At 34.4% G+C, this 23,231-nt stretch overlaps 1 protein-coding gene across 1 annotated transcript in view; it reads right to left on the minus strand.

The window, feature by feature from the left end:
- Positions 1–673: 673 nt before the first annotated feature.
- Positions 674–23,231, minus strand: part of ATAD2 (ATPase family AAA domain containing 2) — an 81,634-nt gene continuing 59,076 nt past the window's right edge. The window contains exons 20-28 of the mRNA XM_044668998.1: positions 20,712–20,847; positions 19,757–19,953; positions 18,380–18,539; positions 15,613–15,735; positions 15,376–15,531; positions 11,690–12,097; positions 7,252–7,385; positions 3,618–3,746; positions 674–871 (exon numbers count right to left, since the gene is read on the minus strand). Coding sequence (XP_044524933.1) covers positions 827–871; positions 3,618–3,746; positions 7,252–7,385; positions 11,690–12,097; positions 15,376–15,531; positions 15,613–15,735; positions 18,380–18,539; positions 19,757–19,953; positions 20,712–20,847 — 1,488 coding nt within the window. The 3' untranslated portion in view covers positions 674–826. The remainder of the gene's footprint in view (positions 872–3,617; positions 3,747–7,251; positions 7,386–11,689; positions 12,098–15,375; positions 15,532–15,612; positions 15,736–18,379; positions 18,540–19,756; positions 19,954–20,711; positions 20,848–23,231) is intronic.

Genomic DNA, 23,231 nt, shown 5'->3' on the forward strand with positions numbered 1-23,231 from the left:
TAAACTTCTCGTGTTTTTTAAAAAACATCAAAAATGAGGTTATCAACATAAAACACGACAAAGTTAAATACACAAGAAAATATAAACACGGATATTTATAAAACCTAAATTAGGATTATGCAAATGCACATTTTACAAATGTCTTAATTTTAGTGTTTAAGTTTAGAATTGTCGTAAAGCTTTTTGCCTCTCATGTTCAGGGCCTTACCACAAATCCTAAGCTTGAACATTGGTTCTTGGGTAATGAGGCAAGGAAAGGAAGATTAAAGAACATGGATGATGATAGAGGGACAAAAAAAAAGACTAAACAGTGAAGGAGCAGAGGTCAATGATAAGTCACAATGCAGCATTATATTTCTTAATTTACACTATTAAGGAAAAGAAAGGGCAAAATTAACAGTGCCAAATGTAAAACCAGGGAGATTTTAAATGTTGATGACATTTATTAATAATGTAATTCCATCCTCAACCTTATGACAAAAGGGTTATAGGGTCATAAGTGTAATGAACAATTAATGGCCTCTGACAAAAAAATAAACTTATCAAAATAACTTTAATAGACCCACAGAATAATTCAAGTTTAAATGTTGCAGCACTAAATATTAAACAGTCTTGTTAAGATTCAGACTGTTTAATATTTATCAAAATCAACTTTTAAACATTCTACCTCACATATACAAAATTAAAACCAGTTAAAACACTTTAGCAGTATTTTAAAAACAATATATCTTAAATACGTAGAAATTCAATTTTGCATCAGCTCTGCAGAGACAATAAACGTGACCAAAATGAGATGTCAAATGGAAGAAAGCTGATCCTCAGAACTTCATGATTTGGAACAACTAAAATTTTTGATTTCTTGTTCCATTTTCTAGAGAGTTGAAAGAGAGAAATAGTTAGTTTTAATGATATTATTTTATTACCTAAATCCCCTTAGATTGAGTCCAAGATAGATCATCTGAAACCCAGAGTCAAGAATTTTAAAAGAATATTATGCTAAGATTTCAGTCTATTTACAGTAAGTAATACTTTGTACTCGGTAGTGCCCAAAATTTTTGAGGCCTCTACTGTCAAGAAACAAAACAAAAACAAACTACAATGATATTTTAATTAACTAAGAGTTTCATTATGACATTATTTACTACAACATAGAAAAGCCCACCCTGAAACCTTTCAAAGTTCTCACTGACTTCTGACATTGAAAAAAATTTTATTACAAAGTATTTGATATTGTGATTGATTTTTTTTTTTAACTTGGAAGACCTGTTAATAGCCAAAATACTCAAGGCAGAGGGATCAACCAAAATACTTATGTAACCTTGAAAAAGTTCCAAGTGCAAAATGTAGGTGAGATTTCTCTTAACATGGTCCTCAAAAGCCTAAAGGTGAAAACTATTTTAATCCTGGTGACTTTGAAGTCTCTTCCAAGTCTGAGACTATGTAATTCAATTTTATAGGGGAGGAAATGGAGTCATATATATTAAAAGATATGCCCAAATATACATACCCTTTGGCATAATTACTTTTAGTTAAATTGAACATCCTATTGTCTAAGAATAATGATAATTATTCAAATAAATTATCACAACAAATGAATATTTTTAAAAAGTATGTCTTGAACATTATTCAACTAGTTTAAATTAAAAGAAGTTAACAATAAAATCCCTCATCAACAATTTGGAATAGTCTACATCTTTCAAGTATCTGGAGCAACTCAAACCTACTTTAGTGACAGGTAAAGCTTGCTTACATTTAATAGTTTTAGCAATATTCCTTAAAAATAAATTTTCTCTCTTAAAAACATTAAAAATATGGTGAAAAATTTGAACCCAGCTCATGCCAAAGAATCAGGAAATCCAAACTGATTTTTTTGGGTTACATTTTGTAATTTGTCAGCATTCAAAATTACCTAAAACTACCTGATAGAATTTTTTTATTTTGTTAGGGTTTGATTTAAATGACAGGTGTCAAAACCATGACCTAGGAAGCCTACAATATATTCCTAAATGCAGCTCAAACCAGATTAAAATATATTTGGGATGGGGCAGCTGGGTGGATCAGTGGATTGAGCCAGCCCTAGAGACAGGAGGTCCTGGATTCAAATCTGGCCTCAGACACTTCCCAGCTGTGTGACCCTGGGCAAGTCACTTGACCCCCATTGCCTAGTCCTTACCACTCTTCTGACAATACTATGTATTGATTCCAAGACAAAAGGTAAGGGTTTACTATATGTATATGTATATGTATGTATATATATGAAATATTTAATAAAATAGATAATATAAATATGTTAAAACTAATAAGTCAATGTGCAGTCAAGAGGATTTCTTATGTCTGGTTTAGTGGCCCTTGCTTCTTTTTGTGTCTGACTCTACTAATTTAGATGTTAGATGTGGTTAGGAGGCCCTTTGAATAAATCTATGATCTACAATTTCAAAGACATTAAAAGATTGGCTTGTTTGGAAGAAGGAGACTAGGACTATGTAGGAATCATGCTGTAAACAGAATCATGATGATCACCTGAGTATAAATTGCTCATTTTATATTTGGGGAAACTGAAGTCCAGAGAGATATAAGTGTCTTAGATGAAGGCTACAGAGAAAAGTAGGATAGAATTAAGACTCAAACTTATGTACTCTGACTTTACTCTTGTCCATCCTGACTCCCTTTGAATAATTTTAAAGTCAGAAAAGAATCTGGAGATTAATTATCTAGAATAAGCCCTTCAGTTTACTCAGAGTTACATGTTGAGAAAATTCAAGTCTTGACATTGCTACTGAGTGGCAGAGAAGAATCAGAGAGATGAGAGCAGTTATCAAATATTTAAAGGTTTATGAAGCGGAAGATATTGAATTTGTTATAATTTGAGAGCAATTATAACCAACAGTGGGAGAACCAGGTCATCCATTCTAAATCCCCCTTCAGTTGACAGATAAAGCTGAAGCCCTGAGAGCTCCAGATATTTGCCCAATATCAAATAGGTAGTTAAAAGGAAAGAGTCAGGATTGAATTCAAGTTTAGTGCTCTTTCCACTGTACCATGTTGCCTCCAAAGAAATTCTTTGACCAAGGAGACAAACTTTAGCTAAAAAACACCTAACAATAAGACAAGGTCAAAATTGGAATAGGCAATCAAGGAAACAACCTATGTGTTTAATGATTGTATAATAGACTAATTTTTACAACACAATAATATTCTAACACAAAATTTACAAATAGTAATATGAAAAAATATATAACAACATGGAGCAAATAAATTAGGATGGCATATGCACCGACAATATACATAAAAAATTTATTTTGAAGTCTATAGGCAGCTAAGAAGGAAGTAAAGTCCCAAAATTGTATTTAGTCTATCTATATTACTAGTATGGAGTCTACAATTAAAAAAACTTTTGATCTTTGCAATTTCATTGTGTTTTTATCAAGACTGATATTGTGAGCAAAACTTTTAAGAAAGGAAAGGCTCTCTTGGGCTAGATCTGCTTGTGAAAGAAGTTGTAAATAAGATATATTGTTTGGGTTATGTTTGAATTGATGAACTTTGAGGTCTCTCTCAACTAAAATTATGACAGATTATTATGGTCCAAAAATTAATCATTCAATGTACATACTCACCTGAATTAGTTGGGTTTTGTCATAGTCCTTGCGATGTTGATAAATACACTGGCTAATTATTGCATATAATTTTTCCAACTGAAATATATTGTACTCTTGACTTTTCTTAATGGTAATATTCAAAAGATTCTAAAAAGAAAAGGATATTAAAATTATCTATGTGCAAATAAGGCAATTTTCATTCAATTAACAAACTGATTGTCAACTATACCTAAGACATTGTTAGAAATGCAAAAACACAAAATTCAAACAGTTTACATCATTTAGGAGCTCACATTCTAATGTAGATGTAATGTCAAATATTTTATATGGTTTTCCCATTTTTAAATGTAAAGTTCTGGGGATAGGATTTGAAAAAAAAAATTAAATTTAAACAACAAAAGAATTAAACTTATGCTTACAGATATTGGCATGAAAATAACTTTTGGGGCACAAACTGGTATCGGTATCCCTTGACCTTTGGAATACCACATTCCAATCCTTAATATTACTTGTAAATAGTCTTGATGGCACTGTGTAGTTGAGGTTATTTTGCTATTTCTCTGAAGACTAAAAATCCTTGAATTATTTCTACACATCACTTTTAACATCAGTCACTGGCTTGTATAGAACTCATGTGTTCCAATAATGTCATACTTTTTTTTTTGGGTGGGTGGATGGGTGAATTGCCTAATTTTCTTTTACTTATGATTGTTGAGGGTCTGAATTTGCAATGAAGACCCTATTTTAGATTCTATTTATGTTCGAAGTAGTAGACTTTCATTTCCCTTTTTGATGATTAAAAAGAGAGCTTTGCTCTAAGTACTCTCTGTATTTATTCTAATTCTTTCACTTTTCTGCCTATTATGGACAAATTAATCTATTATCACTTCTGATTATCATCTTGTTTTTCCTTTATCAGGGATATGAATCAACTTATTTAACTAATTGGCTTGGAGAATTGGGTCTGGAATTAAGACTTGAGTTCAAATCTGTCTACAGACCCTCACTAGCTATATGAACTGTGACAAGTCACTTTATCTCTATTTGCTTTAATACATAGAGAAGAAAATGGCAAACCACTCTAGTATGTTTACCAAGAAAACCCCACAATGGGGATATAAAGAATTGGACACAACTGAACAAGTTTTCTTTTTTATAAAGTAGCCTCTCATTCTATGGGCAGCTATCTGCAACCTATGTAATCTTAAGGCACTTACTATCTCTGAGTTTCAATTTCATATTTAAATACTAATTCCTTAAATTCCATAATCTTAAGATTCTAAAGTCTGGTGATTCATTTAGCCAAGGACAATAGAGGATTGGGGGGATATTAAACTGAACAAAGCAAAGAGGGAGAGGGAAAACAGTTATCAGAAAGTAAGAACTATTCTCTTACCCCAAAGAGATAATAAGGAAAAATACATGTACAAAAATATTTATAGCCTCGGTCTTTGTGGTTGTAAAAAACTGGAAAATGAGGGGGTGTCCCTCGATTGGGGAATGGCTGAACAAATTGTGGTATCTGATGATGATGGAATATTATTGTGCTGAAAAGAATGAAGAGCAAAAGGAGCAGAACCAGGAGAACATTGTACACAGAGACGGATACACTGTGGCACAATCGAACGTAATGGACTTCTCTACTAGGAGCAATGCAATGACCCAGGATAACTCTGAGGGACTTAGGAGAAAGAACGCTACCCACATCCAGAGAAAGAACTGTGGGAACAGAAACACAGAAGAAAAACATGATTGATCACATGGTTTGATGGGGATATGATTAGGGATGCTGAGTTTGAATGATCACTCTATTGCAAATATTAATATTGAAATAGGCCTTGATCAATGATATATGTAAAACCCAGTGGAATTGCTCATTGGCTATAGGAGGGGGGAGGGAAGAGGAGAAGGAAAGAACATGAATCATTTAACCGTGGGAAAATACTCTAATTAAATAAATGAAATTTAAAAAAAAAAAAAAGAAAGAAAGTAAAATTATTCTTTGAGATACATGGTTGGGAGTGGTGGTAGCTGCAGGAAACGGTAAAGTTTGTAGAAGTATGGCAGGTCTGGGCCCTTCCTTAAAATGGAGGCTCCAAGAAACTCACCAACGGAAAAGAGAGAATTGAGTAGTCAACAGAAAGTAGCTAAAGCATGGCAGGCCCAGGCCTTCTTCAAAAAACCGAATACAGGATAGTATCCTATGATCCTACAATTTAAAAGCTTTAAAGAAGACAGTACAGTGTTGTGGAATGAGTAGGGGTCTTGAAGCCAGGAAATTGGAAATGTTACTTCCAACAGCTTCTGATGGGAGATGAGGGCGTGGGTGGGGCGGAACAAGTATTTATTCAGCACCTACTTACTATGTGCTCAGTACTATAATAAGCTCTTCACAACTTCTACCTCACAATTTCTTCATAAATAAAAGACAATAGTATTTGTAGTATTTAACCCATAAAGATTTTTTAAGGCTTACATGAGATAATATCTATAAAGTATTTAAGGTATAATTTTATTACTATTATTATTGTTGTTTAGAGAACCCTCAGATCATTTAGTGCCAACTCCTTCAAAACATTAATGGTTTAACAAAGTCAACTGACTTGGACCAGTTAAGGAGGTTTGAAGTAGAGGAACTGTGATGCAAGTTCAAGTCCTCTTACTTCCCTGTCTGGCACTCTGTGACACAAGACCTAAGGAAGAGGTGGGATTTTAAGAACAAGTAGGTTAGGGCAGAAAACTTGATGAAGGGTATTTGAATTTGAGAAAGAGGAAAAATAATGCTGGCAATGCAAGGAATGTGCAGTGTAGCAATGGTGAACAGATAAGATCCAGCTGCCCCAAAGGGTTATTTTAAGGAAGCAATTGTAGAGAAGTTGTAGTCATCCTATGGAAGGACTTTAAAGGATTGACAATAAAAGAAATGATGTTTTACTAGGTTAACATTGAAAGCAATATGTAAATTCAAGTAGAGGGGATGGAAGACTGTAGTTAGAATGGAGTCAAAATGTGCCCTAATTTCTGAATGTTTGTTGACAGAGAATAGTATCCTTCAAATTGAAAAGTTAAGAGGGGAAGTTGGTTTAAGATACAGGATTGATTACTTAAAGCTGGAAGGAATCTTAAGTCATCTTAGAGGATAAATAACATTGTAATAGTAATAAGTGGCAGAGCTAAGATTCAAACCTAAGTCCTCTTGCTTATATTCTTTCCATTTCACTATCTTGATTTTTATTCAATTTTAAATATTCAGAATTAGAGAGGACTGGCCTAGAGATAAATATGGATATTATCTATCTCGTCAAATGTGTTAAATTGAGGCTGAGGTTAGTAAGGGATAAGGAAAACTAGTTAAGGATGGAATAGTATAGCAAAGAAATGGAAGTAGTGGGTATAGAACATATATTTGCTAAGTTGGAAGAGTTTAATAGTGGGGGAAAAAAGAGAGAAAAGCTTTCTGTATCTGAAAAAATAATGGTATACACTAACAGGAAAATGAAGACTGAAGAAGCTAGAGAAAGGATAAATGATTGATCCCATAGGATTTTAAGAAAATGGAATCCATATTACACATTTATAATACATAATCTAAAAGAAGGCAAGGAAAGGTTCTAACGCTTTAGTATATCAGCACTTAAAAATATTTACATACTTTTAGCTGTTCATGGTCCACAATAAGTGGGAGTGTGGGTTCAGAGAGAATTGCTAAAGCCTTTTCAACGCTGATGAGTTGCTGCTGCTCAACCTGGGAACGTCTGGCTCGAGTCATCCTAAGAACACAGGTTTCTAGAATCAATTAGATAATTGTCATTTAATACAGAAATATGTGGAAGTTCAACATCTAAGTTCAAATTCAAATATATATTAATTAAGCAATTGTGTACAGAGTACTTTGCTTAGTGACAGCAGGGACACCAAATTTAAATAAAACATTATTTCTCCCTGAAGGTACACTACAGTAGGGAGATAAAAATAAAGATAATATATAGGGGTACTTGCTATCTAAACTAGGTAAAAGAGAGAGAATTCCAGACACTGGAGAAAGGAAACAGTGTAAACAAAGAAATGAAAGGGGGAAAGAATAAAGTACAGGATTAGGGGACAGAAAATAGTCCAGGCTGGCTGTAGTATATTATTATGTGGAAGGGAGTAATTTGAGTTAAAGATGGAAAAGTAAGGCATTGTCCAGTGGAGACTCTGCAATAGTCAGTTAATATTCCTGAGCACATTACCAGATCTACAGAGAATAGGCATTAGGAGGGAGTAGAAAATAGAAGCAGACTAGAGAAAGCCCTTCAAATAGGAAAAAGAGGAAATTTGAACAATCAAATTATTCTGTATAAAAAGAAATCACGAAAAAATGGAATGGTACTTTCCAAAAAGTAAAGTTCACACTTGAAGATACCATAAAAGAGAGGAACTTCATCATCCTACAAAACTGAGACTCAATCCTAGGCCACCTCTTCTGTTCCTGGTGGGGGCCAGAAAGAGACAAACTCCTCTCCAGATCCATTAAAGAGGGTGTTCAAGTCAGCCATCTCTTCACTTCCTACCCTGATATACTCCTTAAATTTCTTTGGTACATGACTCCAAACCTTATTCTGTTATCTTGCCCATAAGATTGCAAATTCCTTGAGGGCTGGGACCTTTTTTGTATCCCTAGAGCTTAGCACAATGTCTGGAAAATACTATGTGCTTATTAACAAATAAATGTCTACTGACTGACTGGCATTTGAGGAATGAATGCCTGCAAAAATTTAAAAAGAAAATCAGAGGTGAATAGATTACTAAACTCGAAAATCAATAAACCCCCTATGTGATGGGTATGATGCTAGTGAGAAAAAAAACCACACAAATAGAACAATCCCCAAGGAACTAAATTCCAACTGCGAATACAGGAAGTACAAAGAGAAATATACACACACACATATATATGTATATAGCATAAGTATAAAGTGAATAAATAAAATATATAGAGGTTGAAGAGGGCACTAGGAATTTCTGGGATCAGAAAAGGCTTCATGGAAATGATGCCTGAGCTGCACCATAAAAGGAGAACTTTATGAGGTGAAAGGGGAATACATTTTTCAATTGAGAGATGGTCAGCACAAAGGCACAGGAATGGGATAGAGTGCTATTTTATTTATGTGAGGAACAGCATGAAAGTCCCTGTGGTTAACTGCAGAGCACAGAATGGGAAATAACATCCAATGAGGGTAGAAAAATAGCTAGATGCAATTGTGTAGTGCTTAAAAGTTAAACTGAGAATTCTGAATTTTAATATAGCACAAAAAGGAAGTCTTTAGAGCTGGATGGGAAGTGACACATGTTCTGCACTTATGGATAATTCCTTTGGGAGTAGAGTGTTGACTTATGGCAAGGTGATCATTTGTGAGGCTTTTGTAATAATTTAGATGTGATAACTGATCTGAAGTGTAACATTATGAGTGAAGGAGATTGATGTGAAAGAAATAGTAAGATTTGGGAAATGAATATGTGAAGAGTAAGTGAATACATAAGGCTAAAGAATTAAAGTCTCTTGTGTTTAAAAATTTTTTAATTATCTATGGGATTAAAAAGGGGTATTTTCATCAGTAAAGAATAAAAAGGACCTGAGGATCTAAAGATTTAAGGGTAAGGTAAAGAACTTGGAGAAGTGTTCTTGGACAGCATTCCATCAGAGGTTTAAGTTGCCAACCACTGGCACCCAGACTGATAGAAAAGAAAAAAAAAAATGGAATAACATTAGTATTAGGAAGAGAAACTGATTATGGTGAGGAAGGAGGGAAGGACAGGGCCTCTTGATGTGAGAGACAGATGAACTATAACCACACGTTTTTTTTTCCTATAGATTCCATCTTAGAATCAACACTGTACTATTCTAAGACAGAAGAACAACAAGAGCTAGGCAATAAGGGTTAAGTGACTTGTTCAGGGTCACATAGCTAGGAAGTATCTAACTCCAGATCTGAACCAGGATCTCCCATTTCTAGGCCTGGCTCTCTGTCCAGAGAGCCGCTCCCAAGAATTGTTATTTCTAAGAGTGAGGCATGAGAGACAAAAACTTAGTATTTGACAAAAATTGCTGGGAAAAGTGGAAAGCAGTTTAGCAGAAACTAGGTATAAATTGATATTTCATAGCAAGATAAGGTCAAAATGGGCATATGACTTCGACATGAGGGTGAGAACATAAGAAAATTAGGGGAGCATGGAATGTTTTACCTGTCATATCTATGGAAGAATTTATGACCAAACAAGAGATAGAGAGCATTACAGGACATACAATGGGAAATTTTTATTATATCAGAAAGTTTCTGCATAAACAAAACCAATGTAGTCAATGTAGTAGGAAAGTAGAAAATTAGGGGAAAAAAATTTTAAAGCATTTTTTCTGATAAAGACTCCTCCCCCAATATATAGAGAATGGAATAAAATTTCTAAGAATGAGTCATTCCCCAACTGATGAATGGTCAAAGAATATTAACAGGCAATTTTTCAGAAGACGACATCAAATACTATGAGCAAATGAATACTCTAAATCACTTAGAAAAATGCAAATTACAACAACTCTGAGGTACCAACTCACACAAAAGTGGAAAATGACAAATGTTGGAAGGCATGTGGAAAAACTGGGACACTAAAGCATTGTTGGTGGAGTTGTGAACAGATTCAACTATTCTGGAGAACCATCTGGGATTATGTCCAAATGCTTTGTACCCTTTGACCCACCAATACACTACTAGGTCTGTAGAATCTAAAGTGATTAAAAAAAAAAAAGATTTATATGTACACAATATTGATAGTAGTTCTTTTTGTGGTTGCAAAGAACTGGAAATTTTGGGGATATGCATGCACACACACACACACACACACACACACACACACACACACACACACACACACACACAGATAAATCAATCAATTTGTGATATACACTTGTGATAGAATACTATTGCTGTAAGAAAAGACAATCAGGATGGTTTCAGAAAATCCTAGAAAAATTTCCATGAACTGATGCAAAGTGAAGTGAGAACTAGGAGAACATTGTACATAGTAAAGCAATACTGTATGATGATCAATTGCACATGACTTAGCTATTCTGATCTATACAATGATCCAAAATAATTCTGAAGGACTTATAATGAAAAATGCTTTCCATTTCTAGCTGCTTTCCATTTCCAGCGAAGAACTGAGTGGAGCGTGAATGCAGATCAAAAGACACTTTAAAATATATATGTATTTTTTTGGTCTGTTTTCTTTATGCAACATGGCAAAGATGGAAATGTTTTGCATGACTGCACAGGTATAATTTACACAAAATTGCCTGTCAATGAGAAGCAGGAAAGTAGAGAAAGAATTTGGAATTCAAATTAAAAAGCAAAACAAAACAAAAAACCCCACCAAATGTTAAAAATTATTTTTACATGTAGCTGGAAAGAAATACAAAAATTTTCTCTTGGTGAAAAAGGTGAGGCACAGAAGAAAAAAATGACAAGGTAAAAACTAAAAGACAATAAGAAACTGGGTAGAAGAGGGAGCTCAAATCTGTTACTTCATTAGTTTTATCTATTCCCCAATGAAGGGGCACAGGGAGAATAAAGAAACAATAAATCAGAAAATTAAAATTCAGGTAAAAAAGCCTGGAAGAGAAATAATAATGAAGAAAACCTTCTTAGAAAAGGGTGTAGTAAAAGAAACTTATTAAATAAAACTTGGATAAGATTCTGAACCACTTGCTTAACTGGATATGAAGACAGAAAAGAAAAGTATATGAAAAATGGAGAAAAACAAATGAACAATTTTATTAAATTCAAAGAATTTAGGCAGGTTAGTCAGTCAATAAACATTTATCAAGAACCTGCTAGTATCAGGTCTTCTAATGCCAGACAGAGTTAATGAACTGGTAGATTGGGGAATGCTTATATTTCTTATTATATTTTAAAATCTTTAAAAAATTTATGTCATTAACCTCTGTGGGTTTAATTACCATAAAATTAGTGAAACCATCTAATAATAATTTTTCTTTTTATTATAAACTTCTTGCTTCTTATTTTGATAATTAAAAAATGCTTAAATAGAAGATTACATACCCTTTGCTTCAACATCCTCAGAATACTCTGTTATTTGACAGTTAGTAATTTCTCCATTGCAAGTTATCCTATCTTTTCTTAATTCTGTACTTATTGTAGTCTTCTTAGTTTCCTTTTCGGGTTCATTCACAACACTATCACAAGTAGCATGAATGCTTTTATTTTCCATCTCAATTTTATTTTCAGAACCATTTTGTTGCTTTTCATTTTCTTCCACTGAAGACTCTCCTGTGACTTCAGCTTCATTGTGATCTATACTAGTGTCATGATTTTCTTGATCTCCATCACTCTCATTTTTGTCATCTTCTGTATTTCTGCTATCTTCTTTGGTTTGAGAAATCTTCCTTCTTTTTTTTATGGTGCCAAAGTACCATTTACTCTTTCTTCGAATCTTTTTTTTTGATGGAGCTAACAGAGACAAAAAAAAAAAACTAAAAACAAAGCCACCAACAAATATCAACTATTTTCCTTCAAGTCTAAAAAAACCAGAACTCTTTACCTCTTTACAAAAAGAATTTTAATAATGTAATATAAAGATATCGCTAAATGGGGTCTATAACTATAAATTTGAAATACTAAACATTTCATGGAAGGCAGCTGTATAGCTCAGTGGATTGAGATCCAGCCCAAAGACAGGAGGGTCCTGGGTTCAAATACGACCTCATATACTTTCTAGCTGTGTAACACTGAGCAAGTCACTTAACCCCCAATGTCTAGTCCTTACCAATGCATGGTATTACCTTAGATCCAATGCATGGTATTGATGGAAGGTACGGGTTTAAAAACAACAACAAAAAAACACTCCACAACATTTTATTGTTGATAAAGAGCTGGCCTTGAAGTTAGAGGAGTATATGTATTCAAGTCATGCTCTGTGATATAGTGGAAATTAGGACCCTAGATAATTCTAAGAATGTAAGTGGCAGGAAATGTGTACAATTTGCCTTGGTAGAGGATGTTTTTTACTGAGAGCTCCTTACATCAATGACATAACAATTCCTATTCAAGAAATCCACCCCAAAAACATTTAATAGAATGAAAAAATTTTAAATTAGCATATTGAAATTTCCAAATGGAATAGCCCCAAAGCTGACAAAGCTCTTGTTCCTCCCCATGGCCTCTTCCTGATCACCCACGAATTCTTCCCCATCACTTCTATTCCTTGTACCTTTTAGCCCTCATTCCCAACAGCATTCATAACTTCTAAGAAGCATCCAACTAAATGGCTTGGTCAAGGTAGACAACTGCATATCACTGTGCCTAAATCTGAAAATTCACCAATGATTTCAGACTTTGAGACAAGCCATTATGTAAATCTCAAAAATCAAGTTACTTGCCAAGGTTTCAAAGGATTATTGTGACTAGGAAAGGCAACTCTATAAAGTATCAAGATAGAGATCTTTAAAAATATTCTTTCACAGTTATCCAGGGTCTTGGGAATCTGTAAGTTAACCTACAGTGCTATGCTTTCATCTTTTCCTAAATACAGTAACTTTTAATCACTGGGCTGAAAGCTAAAACCCAAAATAAGTATAAGCATCAGTTTTTGGAATGGTAATTTTCACTTTTGTGCCCTTTCAAGTGTTGGATGTACACCTGGGGCGCAAAAACCCTAGAGAATATTTCTCAAATGGCACAAAGGGCTAAGCAAAGTCTCCCTTTGAATAATCTTTGCCCATTTTTTAACCCATCTTTAGTATCAATACCCAAGTAATTGACCATTGTCATCACAGTTTTAGAATAGAGCTGAAATTGACCTTTAAAGCCATCTACTACAGTCTTCTTATTTTAAAGCTAAGGAAATGAGACCAGAGATCATCACTTATCCAGTTGTACAATGAACAAGAAATTCAGGGTTCGAAACCAAAATCTTATCATACCAATATTATATATTACTTCACATAACCCCTCCTCTCAAAACCATCAGTAATTCCCAAAGGCCTACTGAATAGAATATAAACTTCTTAATTCAAGGTTCTCCACAACACAGCCCTTCCTTTATTTTATATTTCCCTTCTCTGCTCTTAGAGGAGTTCTTAAAATTCCTTTAACTTTTTTTTAAAAAAGCATTTTGATAACTATATTTCAATATACCTGGTTTCCTTTGTAGTTCTACATATTTTACACATTTAAAAACATTACTGAATCTACAGGATTAACTAAATGGTTCAAAAGGTCCAGGATATAAAAGTTTAAAGACTTCTGCTTAGGACAAATTAGAATACTTCTTTCTTGACTGTTTTTGATATCTCTGTGCTTTTGCAAATATTGTCTCCCAGGCCTGATACTTTTACATTTTGAATGGTTGTATCTCGGGTCAGTTCAGGTTTGATCATGCTACCTCCCTACTAAATAAACTCCAGTGGCTCCCTACTGTCTCCAAGATAAAGTATAAAATCATATTTGGCATTCAAAGCTCTTCATAACCTAAACCCTTTCTACCTTCCAGAAATCTTATACTTTATTTCCTGATATGTACTCTTTGATCCAGTGACATTGGCCTCCTGGGCTATTTCACAAACATGACACTAATGCATATTTTCTCTAGCTGACCGCTATACCAAGAGTGCACTCGCTCTTCTTATCTCTGCTGCTCAGCTTCCCTGACTTGAAGTCTCAACTAAAATTTTACATTCTACAAGAATTCTTTGACAATCTTTCCTAATTCCAGTTATTTCCTGTCTATCCTGCATACAGCTGATTTGTACCTATTTGTTTACTGTTCCCCCTATTAGATTGGGAGCACCTTGAAGAAAGAGGCTGTCCTTTCTCTTTTTGTATCCCCAGTGCTTATCACAGTACCTGATATATAGTAGGCATTTAATACATGTTGACTAGTTGGGAATCACCTCCTTTTATGAAGCCTCCCCGCCAAAAGTGATCTTCCTGCCTTCAATCTTTTTTTGTTATTCTGTTTAACTTCTTTTATGCAGTTATTACTCTGATTTATATCGTACGTGTCACAACATCTATTAGACTGTGAATAATTTAAGAGTAGGAATTGTATTTTCTTGAATTAAAATACAGATCAGCTGGTGTGCTTTACACCATCTATAGGGAATAGAAATTCTTCAATGAGGTCATTATTTTCTATTTAAATTCAGCAAGTATTTATTGACTACTGAATAGGAAAGAAAAGACTGTTCTTAGAACATTTAAAATTTTGCTATTAGGAGGATGGGGAATGTAAGAGGAGGGTTGAGTAGAGAATTTAAGAATATTAGTGTTAAAATATGTACTGCAGGGGGACTGCTAGGTGGCTCAGCGGATTGAGAGTCAAGTCTAGAGATGGGAGGTCCTGGGTTCAAATTTGACCTCAGACACTTCTAGCTATGTGACCCTGGGCAAGTCACTTAAGCCCATTGCCTAGCCCTTCTGCCTTGGAACCAATGCATAGTATTGATTCTAAGACAGAAGGTGAGGGTTTTTTAAAAGAAGTATATTGCAGACAGTACTTTGGAAAAATCATTTCCCTCACAATTTTATTTAGCAGAACTAGAGGATGGTAACCAAGTCATGTTGGGACACTAATCTTTCTTCCCTAAAAGGAAACATTTTAAAGAAATGAGAATTCCAATATTCTCTTTTAATTCTTGCTTCTGATCTGTCTTTTATTTTAAAATATATTACATATTTATTTGACGATGTAATTAAAAAAAGGAAAAAAGAAATCTGAGAGTATTTACCAGTATAAAGTGAAGGAGTGCTACAAGCCATAGGGGCATTGAGCATCTTCAGCTTTTCACTCTGTTCTGGGTCTAATCTTTTCCCATCAACAGAAGTTGTACTCTGCTTTGGCATCACATGATAATAAGATGGTGCATATTTGGAAGAGCTGCAACCTAATTAAAAAACGAAAGAAAGAAATCAGGATCTTGAGCACTAGGAAACAAACTAAACATCTGAGCAAAATTATTTCCTACCTCTCTTCTTTCTAGACTCCTGAATTTCTTCACACAAGTGTTCAAAATCTTCATCAAGTTCTTCTTTAATTATTGCGTAGGCAGTATCTCTTAGAGTACAGGCTCTATGTCTTATAAGTCGATCTGAAAAGTTAAGACAAGGCTTGATATGACCTTCCTATTTATTATTCACCAAAATCAACTTCTACTTGGATAGTGACTTACTTCCAGATTTTCACATGGTGTGTCATGGCTAAAAAGGGCAACTACTTTTTCTTTTGGACAATAAAATCTCAACAAATTTTAAAACAAATTTCTCATCTGAATTTTCAAACAAATCTTACCTAGAAAATATCAATTTTATTATTTCCCCCCATGTAGATACATTAATGTCAAAACTGAATGAACAAAGGCTCAATTCTACCAAAAAGAAAGAGGATAAAGTATGTGTGTGAGAACTAAACTGTGCCTACAACCTCCTTTATGATGCTGAACCTTGAAATTCCTCTTTTATGATAATCTTTTGTCACATAGCTCTTCTGTCTCAATCCCTCTGAATCTATTCTTAATCCCCAGTATGACCTTCATTCCCTTTCACTTTACTCTTCCATTTCAGGCTAGAGCTAGGCCTGCTCTCTTTTCATATTGTTCACTTCAGTTTGACTCTAGATTTAAATAGAGGAACCATGTACATGCAATGTGCTTTATCTTTGAATTACTCCACTATGCATTGCCCTACCTAACCCATTTTGGGTCATTACCAATATTTGCTTCCTCCTAAATTATGGAATAGAACATTACAGATGAGGGAGCAGCTAGATAGCTCAATGGATTGAGAGCCAGGCCTAAAAATGGGAGGTCTTAGATTCCAATCTGACCTCAGACACTGCCTAGTTGTGTGACCTTGGGCAAGTCACTTAGCCCCCCACTGCCTAGCCCAGTGATGGCTAACTTTTTAGAGACCTTAGGGAATGAGTGCCCAAACTGCACCCTCATGCTACATGTGAGTCCCTGCCTCCCATTGGGCTTTGGGGCAGAGGGATGGGTCATGTGAGAAATGTCCTCAGGTGTTTGTGGAGAGGGGGAGGGGAGCACCCCCCTCAGGCACATGTACCCTAGGTCTAGACCTTATTACTCTTCTGCCTTAGAACCAATACATAGTATTGATTCTAATAAGGAAGGTAAGGGTTAAAAAACAAACATTACAGGTTGAATATAAGGAAGTCATGTTAAATGGGTTTACTAATTTATGCCATTTAATCTTAACTGGAAAATGAAAAACCATCCTTTAATCTTTCCTTGTTTTTACTTCCTACAGTATGCTTCAAAGCTTTTTTTTCAACTATGTAAGGTCATTCCTAAACCCATCTTAGCAGATGATGTTACCAAAAAAGAAACCATATACCTGAGTTTCCTTATTCCCCCTACAACAGGTCTCAAAACCCTTCCCCTCATCTTAATCCATCCTCTCATCCTGGGCTTCAATTTTTAAGAAAGAAATGGGCCTTTCCCTTTCCATAGCTTTTTCATATAAACCCTTAATACCAACCTCCTTTAGGGGTTAGCCCCACTCACCATCTTCCTTCTTTTTAATCTTTATTTCTCTATGAAGCAGCTTTTCTCCAAAAGCTGAGGTTTCTCACCTTTAAAACTTTATGTTATGTGACCCTTCTTCAAACTATTACCTCCTATCCCATCTCCCTTCACTGCCAGACTTCAGTAGAGTCCATAAATAGCTGTCCCATCTGCTCACTTCTCAACCCCTCTCCACCTGGCTTTTGAGCCCAATCTACTAAAACTTCTCTCTTACTTGTTAAATGGCCATTTCTCAATCTTTACCTTTTTGATCTCTTTGTAGTTCTCCATCCACATGTCTTCAACTGCCTCCTTCTAGATATTCTTTCTTCCCCTGGCTTATATATGACAAAGAGATTCTCTGGTTCTGGCTCTCCTATTATTTGACTTGATCACTCCTACTTTAGTCTTTTTGCCACTCCACATCCAAAGTGCCAATCAGATGTCAGGTGTTGTTAATTTAACTTTTATCACATTTCTGTCCATCCCTCCCAAGAGGTATCTTAATTCAGGGTCATATCAGTTTTCACTTGAATTACTTGTAGTAAGACTTCCAACTATTTCCCTGCTTCATCTTTTCCGTCTCCTACTAATCCTCTACATAGCTTCCAAAATTATAACTCTAAGGCAGAAATTTGATCATGTTACTCTTTGCTAAAAAATGCTCCAGTAGTTTCCTAATAGTTCTAAAATAAAATGTAAACTCTGAAGCTTAGCATTTGAAATTTGATTTCAACTTCTCTCTTGCCTTATTTCATATTACTCTCTCTACCAACTGGAATTCTAGGTGTTCCTTGAAACTGTTATCCCATCTCTTGCCTCTGGGCACTTACTCAGACTATGCTGAGAATGCACAAGCCCTCTTTTACTGATTCTTTGAATCTTATTTTCAATCAAGTCTTAGAGTTCAAATGTTCTCTTCCTCTACAAAATTTTCTTAAGTGTTTTTTCACTCCTTTAAGTGTCCTCTTAATTTTTTCTTCTGTGTATATGTTGAATCCCCTTAGAATGTTATCTTATTGAGTGTAAGAAGACTCACTTTTGTATTTGAATCCCAGAGCCAGAGTAAAGTGCTTCGTAAATGTGAGTTGAATAAAATATTTTCTCACTTTAAAATTTATTGGCTAACAAAAATAAAAATTCAAAAAGCTCACAGTCACAAATATTGTCTTATCTATCCTAAAAAAATTTTTTGGGGGTGGAAGATACTCACCTCCAGGGTCTCTGTCAGGGTTGTACTCTAAAGCATTACTACAGATGAGATCAATATCTCTCAGGTAGTCCTTCACAGTCAGATATTTATGTAGATCAATCTTACTGATAACTAATGACAGGTCCATTGGCTGCTTTATTACAGTGACATAATCAGGAACCTACAAGCAAAACAACACCTCTAGTAAATTCAACACTAATCACAAGCTGTTTTGTCTTAAAATAGCTATATGATTAAAGAACCACCATTCAGATCTGAGGTGCCCACCCAAATTTACTTTCAATATTCCAGCAAGAATGGTTTTCTTATTGAGATTTTTTCAAAAACCTATGTTTTTTTCTATCTGTTGGCTTTAATTTCTATTGTTTCTCCCCTCCACTGAAATGTTCTTTCTCCCTAACTTTGTGTAATTTAAAGAACACCCATCTTTCAACACTTTTCTTAAACAATTCTCTGAACTATTAAAACACAGTAGGACACACAAATTAGCATTTAATTTGTGTACAATGACTTAAAAATATATTCTCTTGACTTGAAATACTTGTGCAACTTCCTAAATTCAGTGAAATTTGCTCTCTTTCTCTTTACTTCTGGTCTAGTTATATCAATAACAGTAATAAAAATATTTATCAATAAATAGTTGAGTATATTAATATATCAAATTAGTTTCCTCAAACTATTATATTTTCACTATGTCCAAATGAGTGCCTACAGACAGATGACCAGAGTAATTATATAATATAGTTATTGAATTTAAACATACTCTATCATTTCAAGGACCCATAATTTCACAGGAGTGGCTAAAACCTTCACTCCTTTGTCCTTAAAATCTTCTAAATTTTTCTAGGCCAATTATGAGCCAGATAAGAGTCCTGGGTCTATAACTAAATATTTTCTAGCTCCATTCATTCTCTGCACCGGAATTTTAAATCTTTTGGCATAGAGCAATGATTCCCAAAGTGGGTGCTACAGCCCCCTGGTGGGTACTGCAGTGACCCAGGGAGGCAGTAATGGCCACAGGTGCATTTATCTTTCCAATTAATTGCTATTACAATTTTTAAAAAATTAATTTCCAGGGGGCTAAGTAATATTTTTTGTGGAAAGAGGGCGGTAGGCCAAAAAAGTTTGGGAACCACTGGCATAGACCTTGAAAAAGAAGGATTATCTCTGATTCATGGAGTTAGTGAAGTGGGAGTTTGGATCAGAAATGAAAGACAAAAAAGACATGATCATTTTTTTTTAAGGCTTTTGAAAGAATACTCTCAAAACGTATAGACAGACAACTTTATATTGTTCAAGTTCACACCAAAGCCTACTATCTAAAACATTCGAGGTAGCAGGTCTATCTATATTTTTTTGAATGAAAACTCGAAATACCTCATCAGGATCAACTGGCTTGGTAAATACTCTGAAGCGTTTGTCAATAGCAAGCCTATGAGTAACATTTCTTAAGAAAATTCTAAGTTCACGAAATGTATCCTCCTCTTGCTCTTCAAGACGTTTCACTTCCTCTGCTGTCAAAGGCTTTGGCTCAGGTGGTGGAGCTACTGGCAGGACCTCTAGTGCCTGTAAAACTTCAAACGAAGCCACTATTTTAGAAAATAACCTTTGCTTCTAATCTCCTGACACTATGTCATAAACTAGGAGTCAGAAAATTAGGTGTGACAAAGAGGTACAAATCAAGGTTTGAATATAATACAGGATAAAAATGCTGTTAATTTTAAAATGTACTAAGAAAAAATAATACCAAATTTTTATAAGTGTATAGTTAAGGTTATAGTTTTGAGGAAAGTAGAAAATCAAATTTTATGCCAATATAAAAGTGTTAGAAGACATTAGAAAAAATGGAAGAGGACATAAACCTCAACTTTTTTTGGGTAAAGATATTTCGTTTTACCAATTACATGTAATAACAATTTTCCCACATAAGTTTTCTGAAGGAATATGATCCAAATTGTCTCCCTTCTTCTCTTCTCTCCTTAGAGATAGTAAGCAATTCAATTTGGATTATATGTGTATTATCATGTAAAATATACTTCCATGTTGTTCATTTTTGTAAGGGAATATTCAAACAGAACCAACGCCCCCCTATAAAAACCTAAGTAAACTAAAATGAAAATTGTATGCTTTGATTGGGAACTAACTCCAACAGTTCTTCTGGAGGTGGATAGCATTCTTTGTCATAGTCCTTTAGAATTGTCCTGGATCATTGTATTACTGAACCTCAAGCACTTTTAACTAACTTTCATCTACCATGAACTTGAGGTCCATCACCAGACTAGTTGTCTGTATGATATTTTCCACACTTAACTAACTTAGATTAGACACTAACCTGCTTTTTTTTTGGATGCAGGAGGCTTAGCAGCTTGATTCAGAATTAAATCTTCAAAAAATTTTGTTCTTTCTTCACCACCAGGCAACTGGACATTGAAAACTTCCCCATAATCACTAATGAACAATTCTTGTACCTAAAAATATTCAGAGAAATAGTTTTGTAAACTAAAATCAGTATAAACTTATATTTCTATAGTGTTTTAAAATTTGCAAAGTGCTTTATAAATCCCAGGATCCTCACAACATTCCTGAAGTGCTATTATTCTTTTTATCAGATGTGGAAACTAAGGTTCAGATATTAAAAGACTTGTGAGAGTTCATACAGAGTGTCTTGGGTGGGAGCTGACCAAGTCCAGGTTCCTATCCATTAGTATGTTCTAATATATACCGGGTCTGCCATATCATAGAAAGTGGTTAACATTTATTTATATAGTCACATAACATAACAGGTAGACTCGTCTTCTGTTTGTGACATACAAACTTCAGAAATTAAGAGTCAGCGATAATACACTTTGGCAAGCAGTAATCATCCCTATACTGAGCTATAAAGCTCAGCCCATGTGGTGACATAAGAGTAACCTTTTAAAGATTTAAACTACATAAAAATTTTTAAGAATTCAAAATGTTTTTTTGGTTGCTAAAAAAGAACACCAATAACTAACAAGATGAATAATGATCCTCTCTTTATCTCTACTCTTTTGCCCCAAACTGAATCTTTTAAGTTTAACTGACACTGCAAACATGCCAAAACTTGGATTTGACAAGCACCTGAAATCCAACGTTCCAAAACTAACTTTTTCTGCTAAAAAAGTTTCTCCTTTTGACTTCCATTACTAGCACTGCCATTTGTACATCCAAAACCTATTGTTGCCTCTTTTCTTCCACATTTAATCAGCTACAAAATCTTGCTATTTCTACTTTTTCCTCTATTTTCAATATTACAGCCACACCAATAAAGGTCCTTATCACCACCCAAATGGAGTTGTATTTCTAAAAATTTCTAACTGATCCAGCCTTCAGGAGATAGTGATTCCTCTTCTAAGCCATACTGTTCATTCCTATAACTTAACCAAATTTAAAAAAAATTAATAAAATTTATTTTCCAGACATTTCAACCCTTCCTCCCTTCATGCCCCATTAGAAGGCATCAGACTGCAAATAGATATGTATGTGTGATGTCTTTTGTTTCCATATTTCAGGAGGTTCTCTGTATGTTAATGTTGTCAAGTTATGCTTCAAACATTAATATCTGTAGCTGAATATAATGTTCTCTTGCTACTAATTATTTCGCTATTCATTATCTCATGTAGTTCCGAGTTTAAAAAAAATTAACCTGTCCATTGTTTCTTATGGTACAGTAGTATTCCACCACAATCAGAAATCACAATTTATTTAGCCATTCCTTAATTGATGGATACTCTATTAATTTCCAGTTCTTTGCCACCATAAAGAGTTGCTGTTAAAATTTTGGAGCTTATATGTCTTCTTCCCTTTTCTCTGATTTCCTTGGGAAACAGACCCAAGAAATGGTATTGCTGGGTCTATAACTGAGTATAATTTCAAATTACTCTCACAGTTCTGTCAACAGTGTATCAGTGCTCCCATCTTCTTACATCCTCTCTACCATTTGCCATTTTGCCAAGTGTGAGATGTCTCACAACTGTTTTAGTTTGCATTTCTCTAATCACTAGTGTATTAGGGCATTTTTTCTTGTATCTTTATATGGCTTTGATTTTTTTCATCTGAAAACTGTACATTATCATTTGCCTGTATTCTTGTATTTTAGGTGAAACTTCTCCGAGAGCCTGAAGAATTTCTCCCAATTTTCTGCTTTCCATCTTATCTTGTCAACCTTTGCTTTATTTGTACCAAAACTTTTTGAATTTAATGTACTCTATTATCCACGATGCTCTCCAATTCATTTACTCAATTTTTTTTCCTGTCCATAAATCTGATAGGTAATACGTTCCCTATTCTTCTAATCTGCGTCTATCTTCCCCTTTTATTTCTAAGATCATGTATCTGTTTTAATCTTCTCTTAAGTGAATGGTTTTAAGACAGTGATAGGCAAACTTTTTAAAGAGGGGACCAAAAGAAAGGAAATGCTCATCTGTCAGTCTGTTTCTAAGGCAACTCTTTTGAAGTTTCATTGTATTATATCCTACTCACTGTATTTGTCAGATTAGGAATAATGTCGCTCAGCCTGATAGAACACTTCAGGGGGCTGTATCTGGCCCACAGGCTGTGGTTTGCCCATCACTGGTTTAAGATATTGATCTTATATACTATGTTTCTGCCAAACTACTTTCTAGTTGTCCCAGCAATTTTTACCAAAGAACAATTATATATGCCTTTATAAACCACAAAATTATAATTTTCTTATTGTTTGTCATAAGACTGTTCTGTTCCATTGATCTACCTATCTTTCTATTTCTTGGCCAGTACCAGTTTTGATAATTATTGTTTTATGATACAGTTTAAAATCCAGTACTGATAGATTTCCTTCTTTTATAATTCC

Source organism: Gracilinanus agilis, chromosome 1 (assembly GCF_016433145.1).
Source record: "Gracilinanus agilis isolate LMUSP501 chromosome 1, AgileGrace, whole genome shotgun sequence".
Taxonomy (NCBI): domain Eukaryota; kingdom Metazoa; phylum Chordata; class Mammalia; order Didelphimorphia; family Didelphidae; genus Gracilinanus; species Gracilinanus agilis.